Source organism: Apostichopus japonicus, chromosome 11 (assembly GCF_037975245.1).
Source record: "Apostichopus japonicus isolate 1M-3 chromosome 11, ASM3797524v1, whole genome shotgun sequence".
Lineage (NCBI taxonomy): Eukaryota > Metazoa > Echinodermata > Holothuroidea > Aspidochirotida > Stichopodidae > Apostichopus > Apostichopus japonicus.
The window spans coordinates 26996827-27013494 of NC_092571.1; the positions used below are offsets into that span (position 1 = coordinate 26996827).

Below are 16668 nucleotides of genomic sequence, written 5' to 3' on the forward strand. Positions count from 1 at the left end.
CATTGCCTTTTCCAAACTTAAATGATCGGGCTGTTGTTTAGCATTAGGAGTGCTGTTGTAGGTGCAACTTCTCGAGATTTCCCTACAAAAACACTTGGGTATGGGGGAGGGAGCAGAGTGGAAATGTTATACATAAATCAGCCTCCCTAGAGAGATAGTCATGGTGGGGGGGGGGGGAGACACACCCAAAATGTTCTGCTCAGTATGTGCGGTACACATGCTGACGGAGTTAGTGTGAAGGTTGGTTGCAATGGACCCCCCCCCCACACACACACACACACACCTACCCAGTGTTAACACTTCAAAGATCAATATGTACGTTTTCTTTTCCTTCACAAAAAAAGTAAAGTACAACTTCTTCTTCATAACACCTAGTCTTCGACTTTCCTTCTTTCATGCCGTGGCATCAATCCCTTTAATCCAATTTAACACTCATTTAGCAATCAGGAGTTCGAATTGTAGCAGACTGAATTGTTTGTCACCTTATCTGAATATTCAATGTGACAGCATTATGGTCTGCTAGTGACCGTGTCCAAAGAATGCAATAGCTTTGTGACATAGTTGTTACAACATCAAATGATGTTATAGCATCACAGGCAATTGGGTTCATCTAATAATTTTAAATTATTTTTTGCTCGAGAGCACCATGACAAGATTTCTGTCCCTTCCGTAATAATAACATTGTCAGGAATGGGGATTTTCATTCATCTGTCAATAATAGTTAATGAAATAAACAATAAAATACCATTATCAATTGCGACTTGAGTTTATTGAAATCACCAAGTACAGTCCTCTTGTTGCAATGTCACCAGATGTCACTAGAATAACAAAACAAATCGCTGCTTTTCCCAGCAACTAGATCGTAAGTAGAAATAAGCACATACTTATTTACATATGAAACACAACCAGCTATGGTATTTCCAAGATACATTTGGCATAGCAAGGTACTGTCAACCAGAATGAAAACATTTCATGGTTCCTGCTGCTGCTCATTGAGTAACAGGGAACACTCCAAGTATTTAATGATGAAGCAAGATCAATAATTGCCTTACAAAGCCACACCTCCTCATAAATACACACGTTATCCATTATAACACACATCGCCATGTGTAAGCTACCTATCAATAACACACTCACCTTTGATGAAACTGTGACTTATGGTTGTCTACTGTAGGTTTAACCCTGTGACCTCATTAATATTCATGATATGAGCACCAAAATCAATATTTTTATCAACTAGTTATGGACCACCCACCCACCAAATATAGCACTGATCAATCATAGCCCTTGTTGAGTTATCGTGTATACAAACTTAAGTGTCACACACATACACATATACACACTGACACACCGACCTGACTACAAAGCTTTCAGCAAGAAACCAAAACTACAAAATGCCATACACAAAATGCACATAATTTAAGTTTGCTCTTGTGTTTGATCCAGGCACAATGCAACATGATATTTCTTGTTAATTAAACAAAGAGGTAATTGCATACTTCCTTGACAGCAAGCAAATGTTAATTGACTGTCAAGACTGACTGAAACCACAGAATGTTTAACATACAATGGGTGGGTTCATTTGCTGCAATGTTCAGAAAATAACATTATATGAACCCTGCTGAAGGATAACTATTTCCTGCCACAACAAATACCTTTTCACAGTGAAAAGAACCTTTTTAGACTAAATAGATCTGTCAATAAATGAACAGAACATATGTCACCTGTGATTTGCAAAGGGCATATTTCTATAGCGTTTTAATGTTAAAATTTGTTATTTATTTTAACGTTGTTTAATTATGATAGTAACATGAGCAAATACTGTATACCTACAAACCTTTTCTGCCACACCCCTTTTTTATCATCATTGAACAAACATTCCAATTGTTATTCTGCTTGCATACAGTGCTTTCTCAATTGACTTGAATTGTGATCAATAATAACATTGAGTTGCTTTTTATAGTTATTGGGATCATTTGCTTGATCCTATGAAGTTTTACAGTACCTAAAGGAGTAAACATATATAGAATGCCTGCAAAGGTAAAATACTAACTGTATCCAAGGACAGTGTTTAACTTATCACAATATGAGGTTAATTGCATTATACCATACTGCAGCTTTAAACAACTACATACACATAAACCTGCAAGACCAAGAAATATGCCTCCTCCCAATCCATTGCCTTCTCAGGTATGCATAGTATTCCTTTAATATTAGCAATCATGGCTGGTGAAAGACATATAAATTGATAAAACTAAATTATAATTTTCAGTTGGAATGTCCAGCCAAATCAGTCTCCATGTGATTACTGTCATGTCTTTCTGCTACTACTTGCACTCATGAAACTTTCTCTATGAGGCTTCTTATGCCCTTCAGCATGTCTCTTGACATAAATAGAATGAAAAAAGATAAAAATTTTCAACACAATATGCATGAAAATATGAGTGTGATGTCGGGTATTTGTGTGAAGTATTTGCCAGTGTTGCACACTTTTGGCAAAAGTTTTGCTCACTGCCATAGGTGAAATTATTGAATTTCTTCTCATACAATGTCTGAAAATTTTGCCAACAGATGATTGAATGAACACCAGCCCAGCGACTAAACTAAACTGAGAGGATGAATATTTTAAGTTGCCACAGAAATGCTTGTGGTTGCAATTGTGACCTTGCAGAGGAAATTGCATCCAACTTTCACAAAAATCGAGTCCATCACAAAAAGAGTTTCCAGAGCACTTAAACAACCATAGATACATGTAATACAGCTAATCCATTAAAATCACACTAAAGTTGTGAAATTTTAACCCTTAATTTACATAGCTTTTTTAATACTACTGATAAGTTACCACTGTAAACTGGTCATATACAGTATACCAAAAGATTGAGTGATTTGCAAACCCTGAAACTGGCATGTTGTATGATATGCTGCAGGTTTCCTGTAAACAAGGCTCTACTTGATTCATAAATAAATACTCGACCACATCATGTGTCAAGGTGAAAGAAAAAGACATAATTTTATAGAATTCCTAAATACAAACTGTAAATGATGACATCCTAGGCTGCTAGCACAGATACATGTATGGTGAACAAACTTACCACCTTGATCTATTACATGTTAATACGAGTAGGAAGCTAATTGTATTTTGCCAATTTTGAGCTGTCTACATAAACTTAATAGTTCAATCTTTTGTCAAGCAATCCCACTTGCCTCAAACACAAGACTGCAGGGTTTAAAGTTGGTAAAGGATGGCTAAGCCAAAGGCTGTCATACAGTTGCAGTGCTATGAGGGGTTTTCACACCGCCCATTCAGTAGTTACTTCAAAAAGGTACTGTAGAAAGATGAATAATAGATGGATAACAGCTAGATAGATTGACAGAGTGAAGATGCTGAGTCACAATATATCAAGTGGCATAGCTGGTTCAAGCTAAAAGTTACATTCCAATATGGGAGAGTCTTTCAAATATCCAGTTGCTCAGACTTACCCCAGTATTTTATATACACTGTGCTTGCTCTCCATTAACCCGGTGCCACTCCATTAAACTATGGAAGAACAACATTTTGCTCCAGAGTCTTCGTTCATCATGGACATACTGTTATTTATCATGATGGCACTTCCATAGACCAGTCATGGAACCATGCAAAATATTTTGTGTGTCTTTGAGTGCAGCTTTACTTTCCTTTCCAATGTTTTTGGTTGTGCTTCTACTGCCAGCACTATCCTTTTTTATCAGCATGTTAACAATCATTGACATCTACTGCCAGGGTGTGTTTTCAGTAAACCATCTTTTGAAACTAAGGCCAAATTGGATAGTCACTGCTTTTAAATGACATATGAAGTTCTCTTGGATCTCATGCTGATCACCTGTCACAATTTTATTCAAATAGCTTAACACCCTGTCCAAACAAGGATCTCAATCACTGCAGTTTACAAAGTCATTACAAACTAAGGGCTTCCAATTCCATCCACAAAAGTCCATGAAATACGTACAGTATAGCCAGGCTATAGTGCTGAATAACATGTGGATTGAGTACTTGGTAATAATATTATATTTATCAAATTGCAGACAATACGTTGCACATTGTTATACGGTGTACATAGGACAAACAATGGGGCATTAGACATATTGTGAATCACCTCTGGGTCAGCATGACGCCCCTCCCCCTTGGATTCACCAGTAAAAAACTAAGTATTGATCCTAGGCCCTAGGGTACTATTACTTATTAAAATACCAGAGTGAATGGCCGTGCATGACACTGGCAGTACAGTTTACAGGCCTAAGTAAGGCTAACACAGTTACATTCCTAACATGCAGTTACGCCTATAATAGTAGTATATAGTATTACTACTAGTAGCATACTACTACTAGTAGTAGTAGAACTAGTTTATACTATGCCTACTACTAGTAATAGGTAGGCTATATCGAAATTCGGACTTCTTCATCAATTCCAAAGCGCCCGAATCGACCGCTCGCCATTTCTTCATTTCTATGATCCTTCAACTTAACTATACACGCTTGAAGTCGGGCTCGAAGTCGCCATTCTTCTCGTCTACGCTTCGCACTTTGTTTACATCTATGGGCGCAGACATCTTGATTAGGGGTGCTTGGCAGCGATTGGCTGAAACCCCAGACCTTCTCTAAGATCTATTTTGATTGGTGCTAACATACTGTGACACCGTATGTATGTATGTATGTATGTATGTATGTATGTATATGTGATCTTCCCGCAAGCAGGAACTCGCGAAAGAAGCCATGGAGGCTTATAGACTCGCAAGCTGACCGAAGCCAATCTCTCGGCACACATCCATTTAACGTCCATGTCGGGAAGTTGTTATTGAACAACACCCTTGCCAGACGACACACATTGCTGTCGGCGGGGAATCGAACCGGGGATCTCATGACTGGGAGACGCCGGCGTTAACCACTAGGCTATACACTCCGCCTATACACTCCGTCACCCTCATCAGGAATGAAATGCTCCGTCCTTCGTCTTCGTCTTCGATACGGTGACACATCCGCAAAAAGGGACAATATCTCACCACACACACGTCAAGAGAGTAATTAATTAGATCTGACCCGAGTACTGATATAAGTGACAGGATTCACAGAACCACTGGAACTACTAATGAGGTCTGAAGGCAGACTATTCCAATCCCTAATTGTATTTGGAAAAAAACTATACTTATAGCAATTTGTACTGGCATACAGCTGGCAGAAATGCATATCATGCATGTTCCGACTCCTACGCAGAGGCTTTCTTAGGCAGTCAATAGGGATCTGAGCCTGACCATAGATGCCCTTAGCAAATAAGATGATTCTACTTTGTCTGCGCCTCTCTGCCAAGGGCACCAGGTTTAGGTCCCGTAACAGAGATGAGACAGAGCCAGGCTCTCTTGAATAATCTGAAGCGATGAAACGGGCTGCACGCCTCTGAATGTTTTCGAGGTTGTGCTGCAAGAAAGCTTGGTGGGGATCCCAGACAGAACTGGCATATTCCAATACTGGCAGGAGGAGACCTTTATATGCAGCCAATTTTGCATCCTTCGAACAGGGGGATAAGTTTCTACGAAGAACTCCCAATATCCTATTTCCTTTATTACACACATTTTGAATATGCTTTCCCCAGTTGAGATCTGAAGTGATATGAATACCCAGATATTTAACACAATCAACCTTAACCAAGTGAACCCCATTGAGCATGTAATTGAAAATTACAGGTTTCCTCTTTCTAGTAATGGTCATAATGTTACATTTCACCGGCTGGAAACTCATGCCCCAATCTTTAGCCCATTGCCCTAGTATATTTATATCTTCCTGAAGTTGATGACCATCACTGACATCATCGATAACCCGATAACAGACACAGTCATCAGCGAACAGTCGGACACCAGAAGAAACAGCATTACCAATATCATTTATGTAGGCCAGGAAGAGAATGGGTCCCAGAACTGACCCTTGCGGAACACCGGAAGTAACCTTAGAAGGATTAGACCTAGACCCATTGACAACAACCGACTGCTCTCTATCACTCAGAAAAGCATCCACCCAGCAGAGAACCTGATGTGAAACACCCATAGTGTACAGTTTAGATTTCAATAATTCGTGAGGAACAGTGTCAAAAGCCTTCTCAAAATCAAGGATGAAGACATCCACTTGCTTTCTTTGGTCAAGGGAGGAGGCCCATTCGTTGATGACAGAAACGAGCTGGGTCTCGCAGCTATGGTATTTCCTGAATGCATGCTGATTGGCAGACAAGATGTTATTATTCTGGAAATGCTCCATGATATTAGAACTGATTATGTGCTCCAAGAGCTTGCAGCAGATACTAGTAAGGGAAACAGGGCGATAATTACATGGCGAGGATACATCATTCTTCTTATATATGGGGCAGATGTTAGCAGTTCTCCAATCCAGACACTTTCGATGGAATGCCTTGATCGTTTATCGTGAGGGATATTCATTTGGTTTTTTACTGAATGAGAGCGCTATTTACGAACGAAGTGATTATTCGCAGGGCAGCCCGGCGAATAACGTACACAGACACCTTATTCGCAGGGCTGTGACGATTTTGAAAATAGGTTTATTATTGGCTCTCGATGACATCATTTTTATGTGACGTCATTCATTTAACCTCTGCACCTTAACGGCGCGCAAACCCGAACACCGAATTTCTTTGATCAATGTATTGTAGTTTGAGGCTTTCACTTCAGAATCAGATTCACTGTCTTTGCCGGGTTTTTATGGAGAAAGTTCCTGCGACATTTTAAATATCATTAATTATTAGCAAAATATTATTCAAATATGATTTGAACCGACTGACATAAGAAGAAACTTACGATTCAACCCCTGCTAGGCCCAACGTAGGTAGCCTAGGCCCTAGCCTGAAATACTAAATGAACAGACCAACGGTTAGCCACTGCCTAGGCATGCTAACGTTAGGTGTAGGTAGTGATGGAACAGTTGGCTCCAAATCATGAGTTTGAATCGTTTGCAAGTTTTCAGCGTTTTTTTCAAGAATTTTGCTCAACAAAGAACTATATTTATTGTATTGGAGACAGCAGAACAGCCACCTACGCTAATAAAAACTTGCCACAGGATTCAACACCCTTCAACGCTGCTAAATTCAAGTACTCATATGTCAAGTATGTGTGTAAACACTACGGTGAGAAGAAAAAAACAGAGAGCAAAGGGATTCGCCCAAATCAAAGGTTTGTTTAATGTTTCAAAGTAGCTATTCTTACGACTGTTCGTAAGAATAATTTCCGACTACGCATGCGCAGTTGCTATTTTTATGACAGGAGTAACAATAATATCCGGTTAGGGTTAGTGTTAGGATTGGGGTTTAGGGTTAAAGTTAGGGTTACCCCTACTACATGCGCAGTTGCTTTATTTACTTAAATGCGCTTGAATTCGCCTTTGTCGTAAGAATAGTTATAAATAATTGTTACGACTAGTCGTAAGAATAGCCAAGGCCGTAATGTTTATGCACTTGTCAATTGTATGACGTACCACAGGTCCCCCGGGGATGGGTGCGTCATTTGCATCCTTGAGTCTTGACGCACCCCTGCGTAGTATATTTAATGTACCTGACCATTGCATATTTTTACACACCTTAATTTTATTTTGTGATGCACCAAATGGGGCAAATGACTGCATGTCCTTATGACGCACATACACTGTGTAAATACTACTAATAGTAATACTGTACTACGTTCCAATATTTGCTTTACCACCTTTCATAGGGAAATACAAGTTACAAGTGACGCATCCATTTCTTATAGCGTGACGGACCATTACTTTAGTGTACTTTGACACACCCCGCACCCCTGCGTCCAAATTTGACTGGACATGACGCACCCATTGGTTCTGTGGTCTGTCATGCAATTGACAAGTGCATCAATCATTTATCATAATCTAGACGCTTGACTCATTAACGTATAGGGCACGCTACCATTGATTTTCATATCGGTGCTTTGCGATAGGCTGCATAGGAAAAACCTAAAATTGTGTCGATTTTTGTTTTTTTTAAAAAAAAACTATCACATCGCCCCATGCCAATTACAAATTTGATCTTCAAATTGGCCAAGAATGCCCACACCCCTCCCATGAATCCCATTCCAAATCCTATCATCAGCCTGCCTCTTCCATGCAGTGGGTGGGGCTTAAAGTGAAAATCATGAAATGGACATATTTTGGCAACCGAATGTCCATTGCTTTTTTCATATTGTTATCTCACTTGGAACACTGGTAGCCCTTGAATAGCAGATTGTTTGTGGTGACAATGTGATGCATATCAATGAGTGAGCAGGGCTTTAAGTGCTAATCTTTAAATGGTCATAATTTGACAGTCAAGTGTTCCATTTGTTTTTGTATACAATGTGAAAACAGCAGCGCCGGAACCACATAACCTTTTCGTCATTGTATTAACATTTTATCATATTTAACAACAACAAAATTTCTGCTGCTCATTTTTAGTTCTGCCTTTTTTTTAAAAGAACATTTACTTTCTTTTTTCCAGAACTTTCAAAACGGGTTGCAAGTCATTCATTCATCTCGCTGCTGACAGAGTAAAAGACAAGCTTGTTGTTGTTTCTTGTGAGCTTGAACACACACATGAGACGAGTGAAGAACACTATCAGCGATATCCAGAAAGCAGAAGACTGTCTGAAGAGAGAAAGGAAATAGTAGGTACTTTATCTGCATTATCCGTGGCTCCCGCTGATATCTGCCAACATATAGCCAAACTGCATGGTAAGATACTGACAGTTCAAGATATTCAGAATGTAAGAAATGAGGGGAAAACAAAACATGAACTAAACAGCATTCTGGAAGTTTTAGGAGAGTTTTGCCAGAAACATGAAGAGAATACTGTAGTACTAAAGACAAGCAGTGATGGAGAGCTCCAGGGAATATTTCTCCAAAGTGTGGAACACAAACAAAGCCATGTGAAATTCCCAGAGTTGGTTCACATTGATGGAACCTACAGGGTTAATAATAGGAAGTTCTGCCTATATACAGCTCTGGTGGAAGATGGCAATGGACATGGTGTTCCCGTCGGGTATGCGCTATTGAAAGATGAGTCGAAAGAAAGTATCAACTTTTTTCTGAAGACTCTAAAAGATTCAAATGAGGGCATGACCAGAGCAAGAACATTTATTATTGACAAAGATTTCACTGAAATAGCAGTTTTGAGTGAATTATTTCCTGTGGCCAACATTCAACTTTGCCTTTTCCATGTGCTTAACTTTTCGCCTGGCGATTAATAAATTGGCAACGACAGAAGATGTAAAGCAGGCAATAAGGACTTGCATACAGTCTATTGCTTATGCCAACTATGAGGAGATATTCAACCAGTCAGTGAAGAATATGGAGGAAGTTGCCACATCTGACTTTATTAAGTACTTTCATGACAATTGGAGCAGTTGTGTTCATCTTTGGGCCGCTTTCAAAACAAAATCGTACCAGAACCTGAGAACCCGCACCAACAATCGCTTAGAGCGTCACAACAAGGAACTGAAAACTGTTTTAAACAGTCAAATAACAATTGCAGATTGCATCAAGGGGATACTAAGGAAGGCTATCCACATGAAGAACAAAACTACACAGGGTCAATTTCTTTCTTCGGTTTGTGTTTCATATAATGTCCATGATACAAATGACACAATAAAACAAATCCGGAATGTTGCAACACAATATGCAGCAAACTTGACGATAAATCAATATCAACTGGCACAACAGCTAAAGCCGAATGCAGCTGTCGTAATTAATGCATCACATTATTCAGTTTCGCTTCAGGGCAATTTGGCAGAAGTTGAAGTTAACCCGAAATGCTCTTGTTCATGCAGTTTTTGGAAGATCACACAACTGCCGTGCCGACATATATTTATCATTGCATTACAAGAAAATCTGCAATTTGATGACAACTGGATACCCGATAGATGGCGCAAGTCCTATCAGAGACAAGCTTTTGATTTCCCATGTTCAACTACAGCTGGTATTTTTGTAACATCCACTGAAACCAAGAAGTTGAACAGAATTCAGAAGTTCAAGAAAATGCAGCAAACACTGCTTAAAATTGGTGACATTTGCTCAGAAGTTTCACAAGAGGAGTTTGAACACAGGTTCCAGCAAGTAAGCACTCTCTATCAGGCATGGGAGAAAGGTCTGACTGTCAACATTGAGGTAGATTTAGTCCACTTAGAAATAAATCAGGCAAGCACAGATGTGGACAAAGATGAGCAGAATTCAAACAGCCATTCCTCCAGTCAAACCAGTTCAAAACTAGATGATAACACTTCAGCAGTCAGTAACATTAAAAAGTCAGACAGCCTTTCAGCAAGCAATGACATAAGAATTTCAGACAACACTTCGGCAGGCAGTGACATCATCAAATCAGACAGCACTTCAGCAGTTAGTAACATCAGAAAATCAGTCGACACTCCAGCAGGAAGTGACGTCAGAGACTCAGACAACACATCAGCAGGCAGTGACGTCAGAAATTCAGATACTTATACAGGCAATGATGTCAGACAATCAGACCATAATACATCAGCAGGTAGTGATGTTAGAAAGTCAGGTAACACTCCAGCAGGAAGTGACATCAGAAAATCTGATGATAAAACTTCAGCAGGCAGTGACAAAACAAAATCAGTGAGTCCAGAGAATAAGACAAAGCAAAACCTCAAGAGAAAAACACCATTTCAACTGGAAAAGGATGGATTGTACTTGCCACGACTATCAAAAGTCAGGGGACGACCCAAGGGGAGTATGACCTCGGTTCTAGGAATTAGCAAAAGGAAATCACCACCAGTTGATAACACATCAAAGATTGCAGATGTTGGTCAACGTAGTAAGCGACAGATTAAGACCTCTGAAGAATCTCAAAAGAAGAAGCTAAAGAAGAATAAAGTAAAGTTGGTACAGACGAAACAGGTTACAAATAAAGAACTGGAGAGAAACTTGGAAACATACACTGATGTATCAAATTTGAAGGCAGTATTAGCATTCCTGTCTGAAATTAGACTCAATATTTCAAAAGGTATCAATGGAAGCTTGAAATTGTTGAAAATAGACTCACATGATCCTGCTAATGGAATCATATATGAAGCTGCTCAAGACAGTGATCTTGAAACTGTTTCTGATACTATATTGAATCTTTCATCAACACTAATTCAGGGAGAAACACCTGGAAGGCGGACAGATTTGTTTCAGCTCTTGAGCTCAACTGTTCTGATTGCAGTGAAGGATGGTTTAGACATATCATCTATAAAGCAAATGCTGACTAAGAGGCCATCACATCTTGCTGATCTCCCAGAGACAGTGGTCAGTATACCCAAGGAGAAAAGAAAACTTGGAAGCACCACATTTGTTCCAACTGATTTGGAAACACTTCTACCTGGCAAGTGGCTTAATGATCAGGTAAGGGTTGAATATGACTTTGTATATGAAAATGTGCTCTAAATTATTTTCAGATATTTATTGACTTCACTATTGAATCAAGTTGAAGTGAAGCAAAAGTGCTATGCACACATAGTAATTGCTGGAAAAATAGTTGAACAATGATATTTGCCCTGAATACATGTGCATGAAAAATAATGAAAGAAATGTGCCATTAGCAAATTTACCAAACATGGGACACTCATACTTTTGTGATCATTGCTGCCTTAGTGTGAATATGTTTCAAGTTTAATATTCAATAGAAGACGGACAGTTAGAGGTGCTTAAATTTGTCTGCCTCTAGATCTTGAAACAAAAAGCATCAAAAGATTTGCTTGAATGTGATCAAATTGTGTCCTACAGTGCCAGTGTGCTGCTTGTACTGTCAGAAAATACTTTTTATAAAACTTTTATAAAAGATTTATAAAGCTTTCTTTACATTGCAATAGTTAAGATAAGAAAAATATTCAATAATTCAGTCAAGCAGCTTGCATTTCTCTTGGTTGTTGAGATGCAAGAACCCTTTTAAGCAAATACACCATGTTAACATGATTGGAAAGTTAGGCCTATTGCTGCAAAAGACTGCATTGAAGTGCATATATAGAGCTTGTTGTAAACTATCTCAAAGCACTTTACAATTATGACCCTGGTCACTGGGCCTTAACACTCCTGAAACCATTCTCAACTCACTGAGGAGTATACTGTGTGTACACTCTAAAACATGTGCAGCTTTAGTCAAAGGCTACATTGAAGTTGGATGTATTTTAGCTGAAAGTACATCAATTAATAAGGGGCTATATACTTAAAAACTACTGTATGTTTGAAGTTGAGACAAATTTTTATATCTTCCAGATCATACACTGCTACTTGAATTTACTAATGCAGGAGCACCCTGGAAAGTGCTATGTGTTACCTTGCTTCTTGGCCATGAAATGGCAAAAAGGTCAATACCAAGACTGGCTGTACAAGAAGGTAAGCATCAATATTGATATATAAATTAACACTCTCATAATAAAGCTGTGTGTCCGTAGTGCGTAATCTGTGAAGGCAAATTGTTCTCATTGATTCAACGTTATGTTGTTTCCACGTGTCCATAACGTAAATTGGAAACACCCTAATGTGAAATCAATGAGAGTGACTAGTCTTTACAGATCACGCATCACACCCTTCAGACACATGGAAAACATGTTAAGCTTAAAATTGCCTTTTTTATACTATCATAAATTCAACACTTAGTTTATGAATTAGATAATTAATAGTTACTGCAATTTCAAATAAATGTATTCAGTGGTCTGTGGATGACAAATAACCAAAAATATATATACCTGTATATTCCTAAGATAAACTTAGTACAACATACAGTTTAAGAGGTTAGATGGATACAATACTCATTTCATCACTTACTTGAAGGTTGAATATTCAAAAATATTCAAAAATTTCCACTTACTCCACTCAATCTGCCAAGTTTTCTTTTGAAGCTACAGTAATAAACACCATCAATTATTGTACCAGAAGCCATCTGTGGAGCTTCAGGACCTTGCACCTAAATATGTGGTCAACTTGGAAGCCCATCATCCTTATGATTTTTATCACAGAAGTATTGCTTGTCTAGAACTTAAAGGGTAAATAGACTGTTTTTGTTATTTACAGGTGGATTTTGGGAGCTTTCATTGGATTTTTATGCCAGTCCACAAAAACAACCACTGGTTTCTTTTAGTAGTGGATATGGTTGAGCAGACAGTTGGCATCCTTAATTCTTTGCCTAATGAGAAGGAAGAGTCTTCAATCTTGGAACAATGGGAGTAAGTTATCTTTGTAGTTCACTCTGTCATAAACTGAAAGATATATGACCTAGAAATATTATATGTTGAATGATAGAGCTTTATTACCTTCCATTGGGTATGGGAGGTACCTAAAAATTGCCAAAATTCGTTTTAGACAAATATTACCATCCTCATAAAGTTTCATCGAAATCCAAGAGGGTCAACATGGGAACTTATCAGAAATTTGGTTGATTTGATATGGATTGACTCACCAAGATTTTTAATAGAATAGCAATATGTACGGTTCTCATTGCGTTTAATAGCTATGCTTGAGCTTTACAAACACCAGTCATCAAGTTTTGTACATCACCCTACCTGTTATTAAAGTTTAAGGCCCTTTCACACATACACATGACGCGACGATGAGATTTTTCATCGAATTTGCGATAAAACGTGAATGAAATCTCATCAAAATCTCATCAAAATGTAACTTCAAAAATTTAACATTACAAAAGCACACTGTTGTTAGCTCAGAAATATATGCAAAAATGAAGGTTCATGCATGTTAGGCCAAAAATCGCACAAGGGCAAAAAATTGCGTGGTGACCCAAAGCGATTTTTTCTTTCCGGAAAATATTTCACAATTATTTTATGTTTCGGGAAACTTTTGCACTCAAACTAAAGATTTAATGAATATCTTCATTTCGTTTAAAAATAAACACAAATGATACTTCCATCAACATTTTATAAAATGTTTTATGCAAAAATTGTGTTGTGTGCAGTGGGCAAGGACCTTTACACTGAACACATAACACAAAAAAACCCATTTAAATGATACTGAGGGGTCGGGGGTAAGCCTATCAAGAAGTTGAGATACTGTATGCCAGTGATACAGCATTAAAAGTAGAACTTGAAGCAACGCTTGGCAGCCTTGTCAAGAGTAACACATAAATCAGAAGAGTAGACAAAAACTATGGTGGCTAGAAATGGCTAGAAATACCTATCCAAGTTTTTGAAAGCCATAAATTCACAATCATACATGCTATTATACTGACAAAATTTTGTTGAAGTACATAGAAGGGCCATTCTATGGAAAGTAACATATGGCCCCAGCAGACCCTAAGAGTCACCCAAGGATCTGCTGGGGCCATTCTATGGAAAGTCACACACATAATGTACCAGTGAATGGCCCCAGAAGTACCTAAAATTCACATTAAGTCCAATGCAAAAGCCATTTACAGTAGTTTGGAATAACACAGAAGTATTGTAGGACTCTGGGAGTTTCCAGGCCTGGTCTTACCCCTATCACCCACTGATTTGTTAGGAAATAATGCAGATCTATTTTCCTCCTTTTAGTACATACATCACACAACGGAGTGATGTCACTGGCATCTCATGTGGTAAATTCAGACAAATCCGGTGCAAATCAGGTCGACAGCATGATGGACATAGCTGTGGAATATTTGTGCTGATGGTAGGTTATGACTTTTATTCTTTAATTGTATGCTAAATACAGAGTGTGTACCAGATAAGGCTGGCCCTTTCAGTACAGGCTTTGAAAAGAAAAAAAGCTGTTGATAATCTGCCTGCAGATAAAAGGCAATTGCCCTGTCCTTACTGCAAATATCCTTGCCTCGAAAATCCGACTTAATAGTTACGTTACCACAACAGTTGAATTTAATATCATCATTGGTATCTATGGACTACCAAGTAGGCTTCTATGGGAATTACTGCCAAGTGGACAGGGAATATATAGAAGTCATTTTAATTGTGGGCGCATTGTTTAACAAGTCCTAAAATTTGGTCAATTGTGGCAGTGGTTAATGATGTAGTTTGAATAAATCATTTCTATTACAATTTCTTCTAAAAAGGATGGCATTGAAAAATTAATTTTCCTTATAATTAGAATTTGCAGGGTAAACTCCATCTAATCTGTCCACATGTCATTCCAAACAACCACATTACTTCAGCTGGTATCTTAATTTCTAATGGAAATTCATAATAAGTGCCATTTACATTTTGACTGTTTATGATATTTGCAAACAATTATAACAAAGTTTAAAGTCTGAAAGTTAGCAAAATATAAAAGAATGTTAATGGAGCTTTGCAGCTGGCGTATACTTAAAAACTCAGACTTGCCAACTTATGCCACATTCGTTTTTAATCACACGTTTGGTTTATCAATCCTCTTTGATATTTGATGAGTGAGTTACAGTGGGCTTTCGTACAACATAACTGATAATCTCTACTTCTGAGCATACATGTGGCTTTAAGAATCACTCACATGTTGTAGGCACTGCCACACATATTTGCAGTCTTGAAGTTCAAAATGCTGTGAAACAACCAAAATAGGGGCCCAATGCCATTGTTGAATATGTTGATGCTTAATGTTTGCTACATGCATGCAAAGTTTAAACACTCTTGAAGATGGAATAAATTTTTCAAATTGTTTAGAAAAAAATCTCAAATTTGAGATGTTGGGTTACATACCCATGTTGAGCTGAAATACCACATAGTTTGAAAGTTTGGAATGCAATAAAAGACCTTAATTAAACTATATGATATTGTGATAGCCCCACCCATTCCACCTTAATTTTGGATATTTTGTACTATTTATCATGAAATATGTTTCATTTTATCTATTCCTTTTTAGTATATGCTAATCCTATTTTGTTTTCTACTTCCTTATAGAATGCTGAGGCAATGTTAAACATGGTCAACCCTTGTGTAATGAGACAACATCACAGCTCAATGTACAGGACGTATGTGATGAATAGGCTCATTCGGGATTCTAAGGGAAATAAGAATGTATACTGTGACCTTCCATTTTGTCTGAAACCTTCAGGTAAAGTGTTGTGGGTCGAATGTGACCACTGCAATAGGTGGTGTCACTTTGCATGTTGTCAGGTTTCTTCTGTGGATCATAGGCAACCATTTAAGTGTGTTATCTGCAAATAAGAAATTGTTAAAGGAATATTCCCATTGATTTTTCATTTTTTGATAATTGATAGGGAATATTTTTACAATCAATCTGGAGAAGAAACTTCTTTGATACCATTTCCCATCCTCGAGTTATGGAATTTCAAAGTTATAGCAAAACTGATTTGCACACTGCCAATGGATATGGGTGATGATGTCAGATAGTCATGGGTGATGATGTCAGATGATGTCAGATGTCAGACACTTGAAACAATATTTGTTTCTCTTTATTATTACATAAAGTTAAAGAGGCCATGACACGAAAAATCCAACTCATCGAGAGTAACTTCCTCTGAATCTATGAGAAAATCTATGTTCAAAACTATCCTCAACACCTTGAAAACCTCAAGGACTAATTAGTAATTAACGTTTTAATATTCGCATCCGAAAATAGATATCTGAGAATGCGATTTCACAACAAGACAATGATGACGTCATGTTAGGAACACACGTGCAAAGCCCAGGCATGTATCGGATACGCGACGATCATACC

General features: G+C 38.1%; 1 protein-coding gene across 1 annotated transcript; it reads left to right on the top strand.

Annotated features, from left to right (window-relative positions):
- Positions 1-6412: 6412 nt before the first annotated feature.
- On the top strand, positions 6413-16416 carry LOC139976117 (uncharacterized). The gene is made up of 6 exons (XM_071984555.1): positions 6413-7205; positions 8516-11415; positions 12286-12405; positions 13084-13235; positions 14553-14670; positions 15888-16416. Exons 2-6 carry the CDS (start codon positions 9232-9234, stop codon positions 16152-16154), a joined length of 2841 nt encoding a protein of 946 aa, XP_071840656.1. The 5' UTR covers positions 6413-7205; positions 8516-9231; the 3' UTR covers positions 16155-16416.
- The last annotated feature ends 252 nt before the right edge of the window (positions 16417-16668 follow it).

Excerpts from the sequence above, each read along its gene's own strand:
- LOC139976117 (XM_071984555.1), top strand. The coding sequence starts at position 9,232 with ATGTGCTTAACTTTTCGCCTGGCGATTAATAAATTGGCAACGACAGAA. Across the intron at positions 11,416-12,285 it reads GCAAGTGGCTTAATGATCAG|ATCATACACTGCTACTTGAA; the intron begins GTAAGGGTTGAA and ends TATATCTTCCAG. Across the intron at positions 14,671-15,887 it reads GTGGAATATTTGTGCTGATG|AATGCTGAGGCAATGTTAAA; the intron begins GTAGGTTATGAC and ends ACTTCCTTATAG.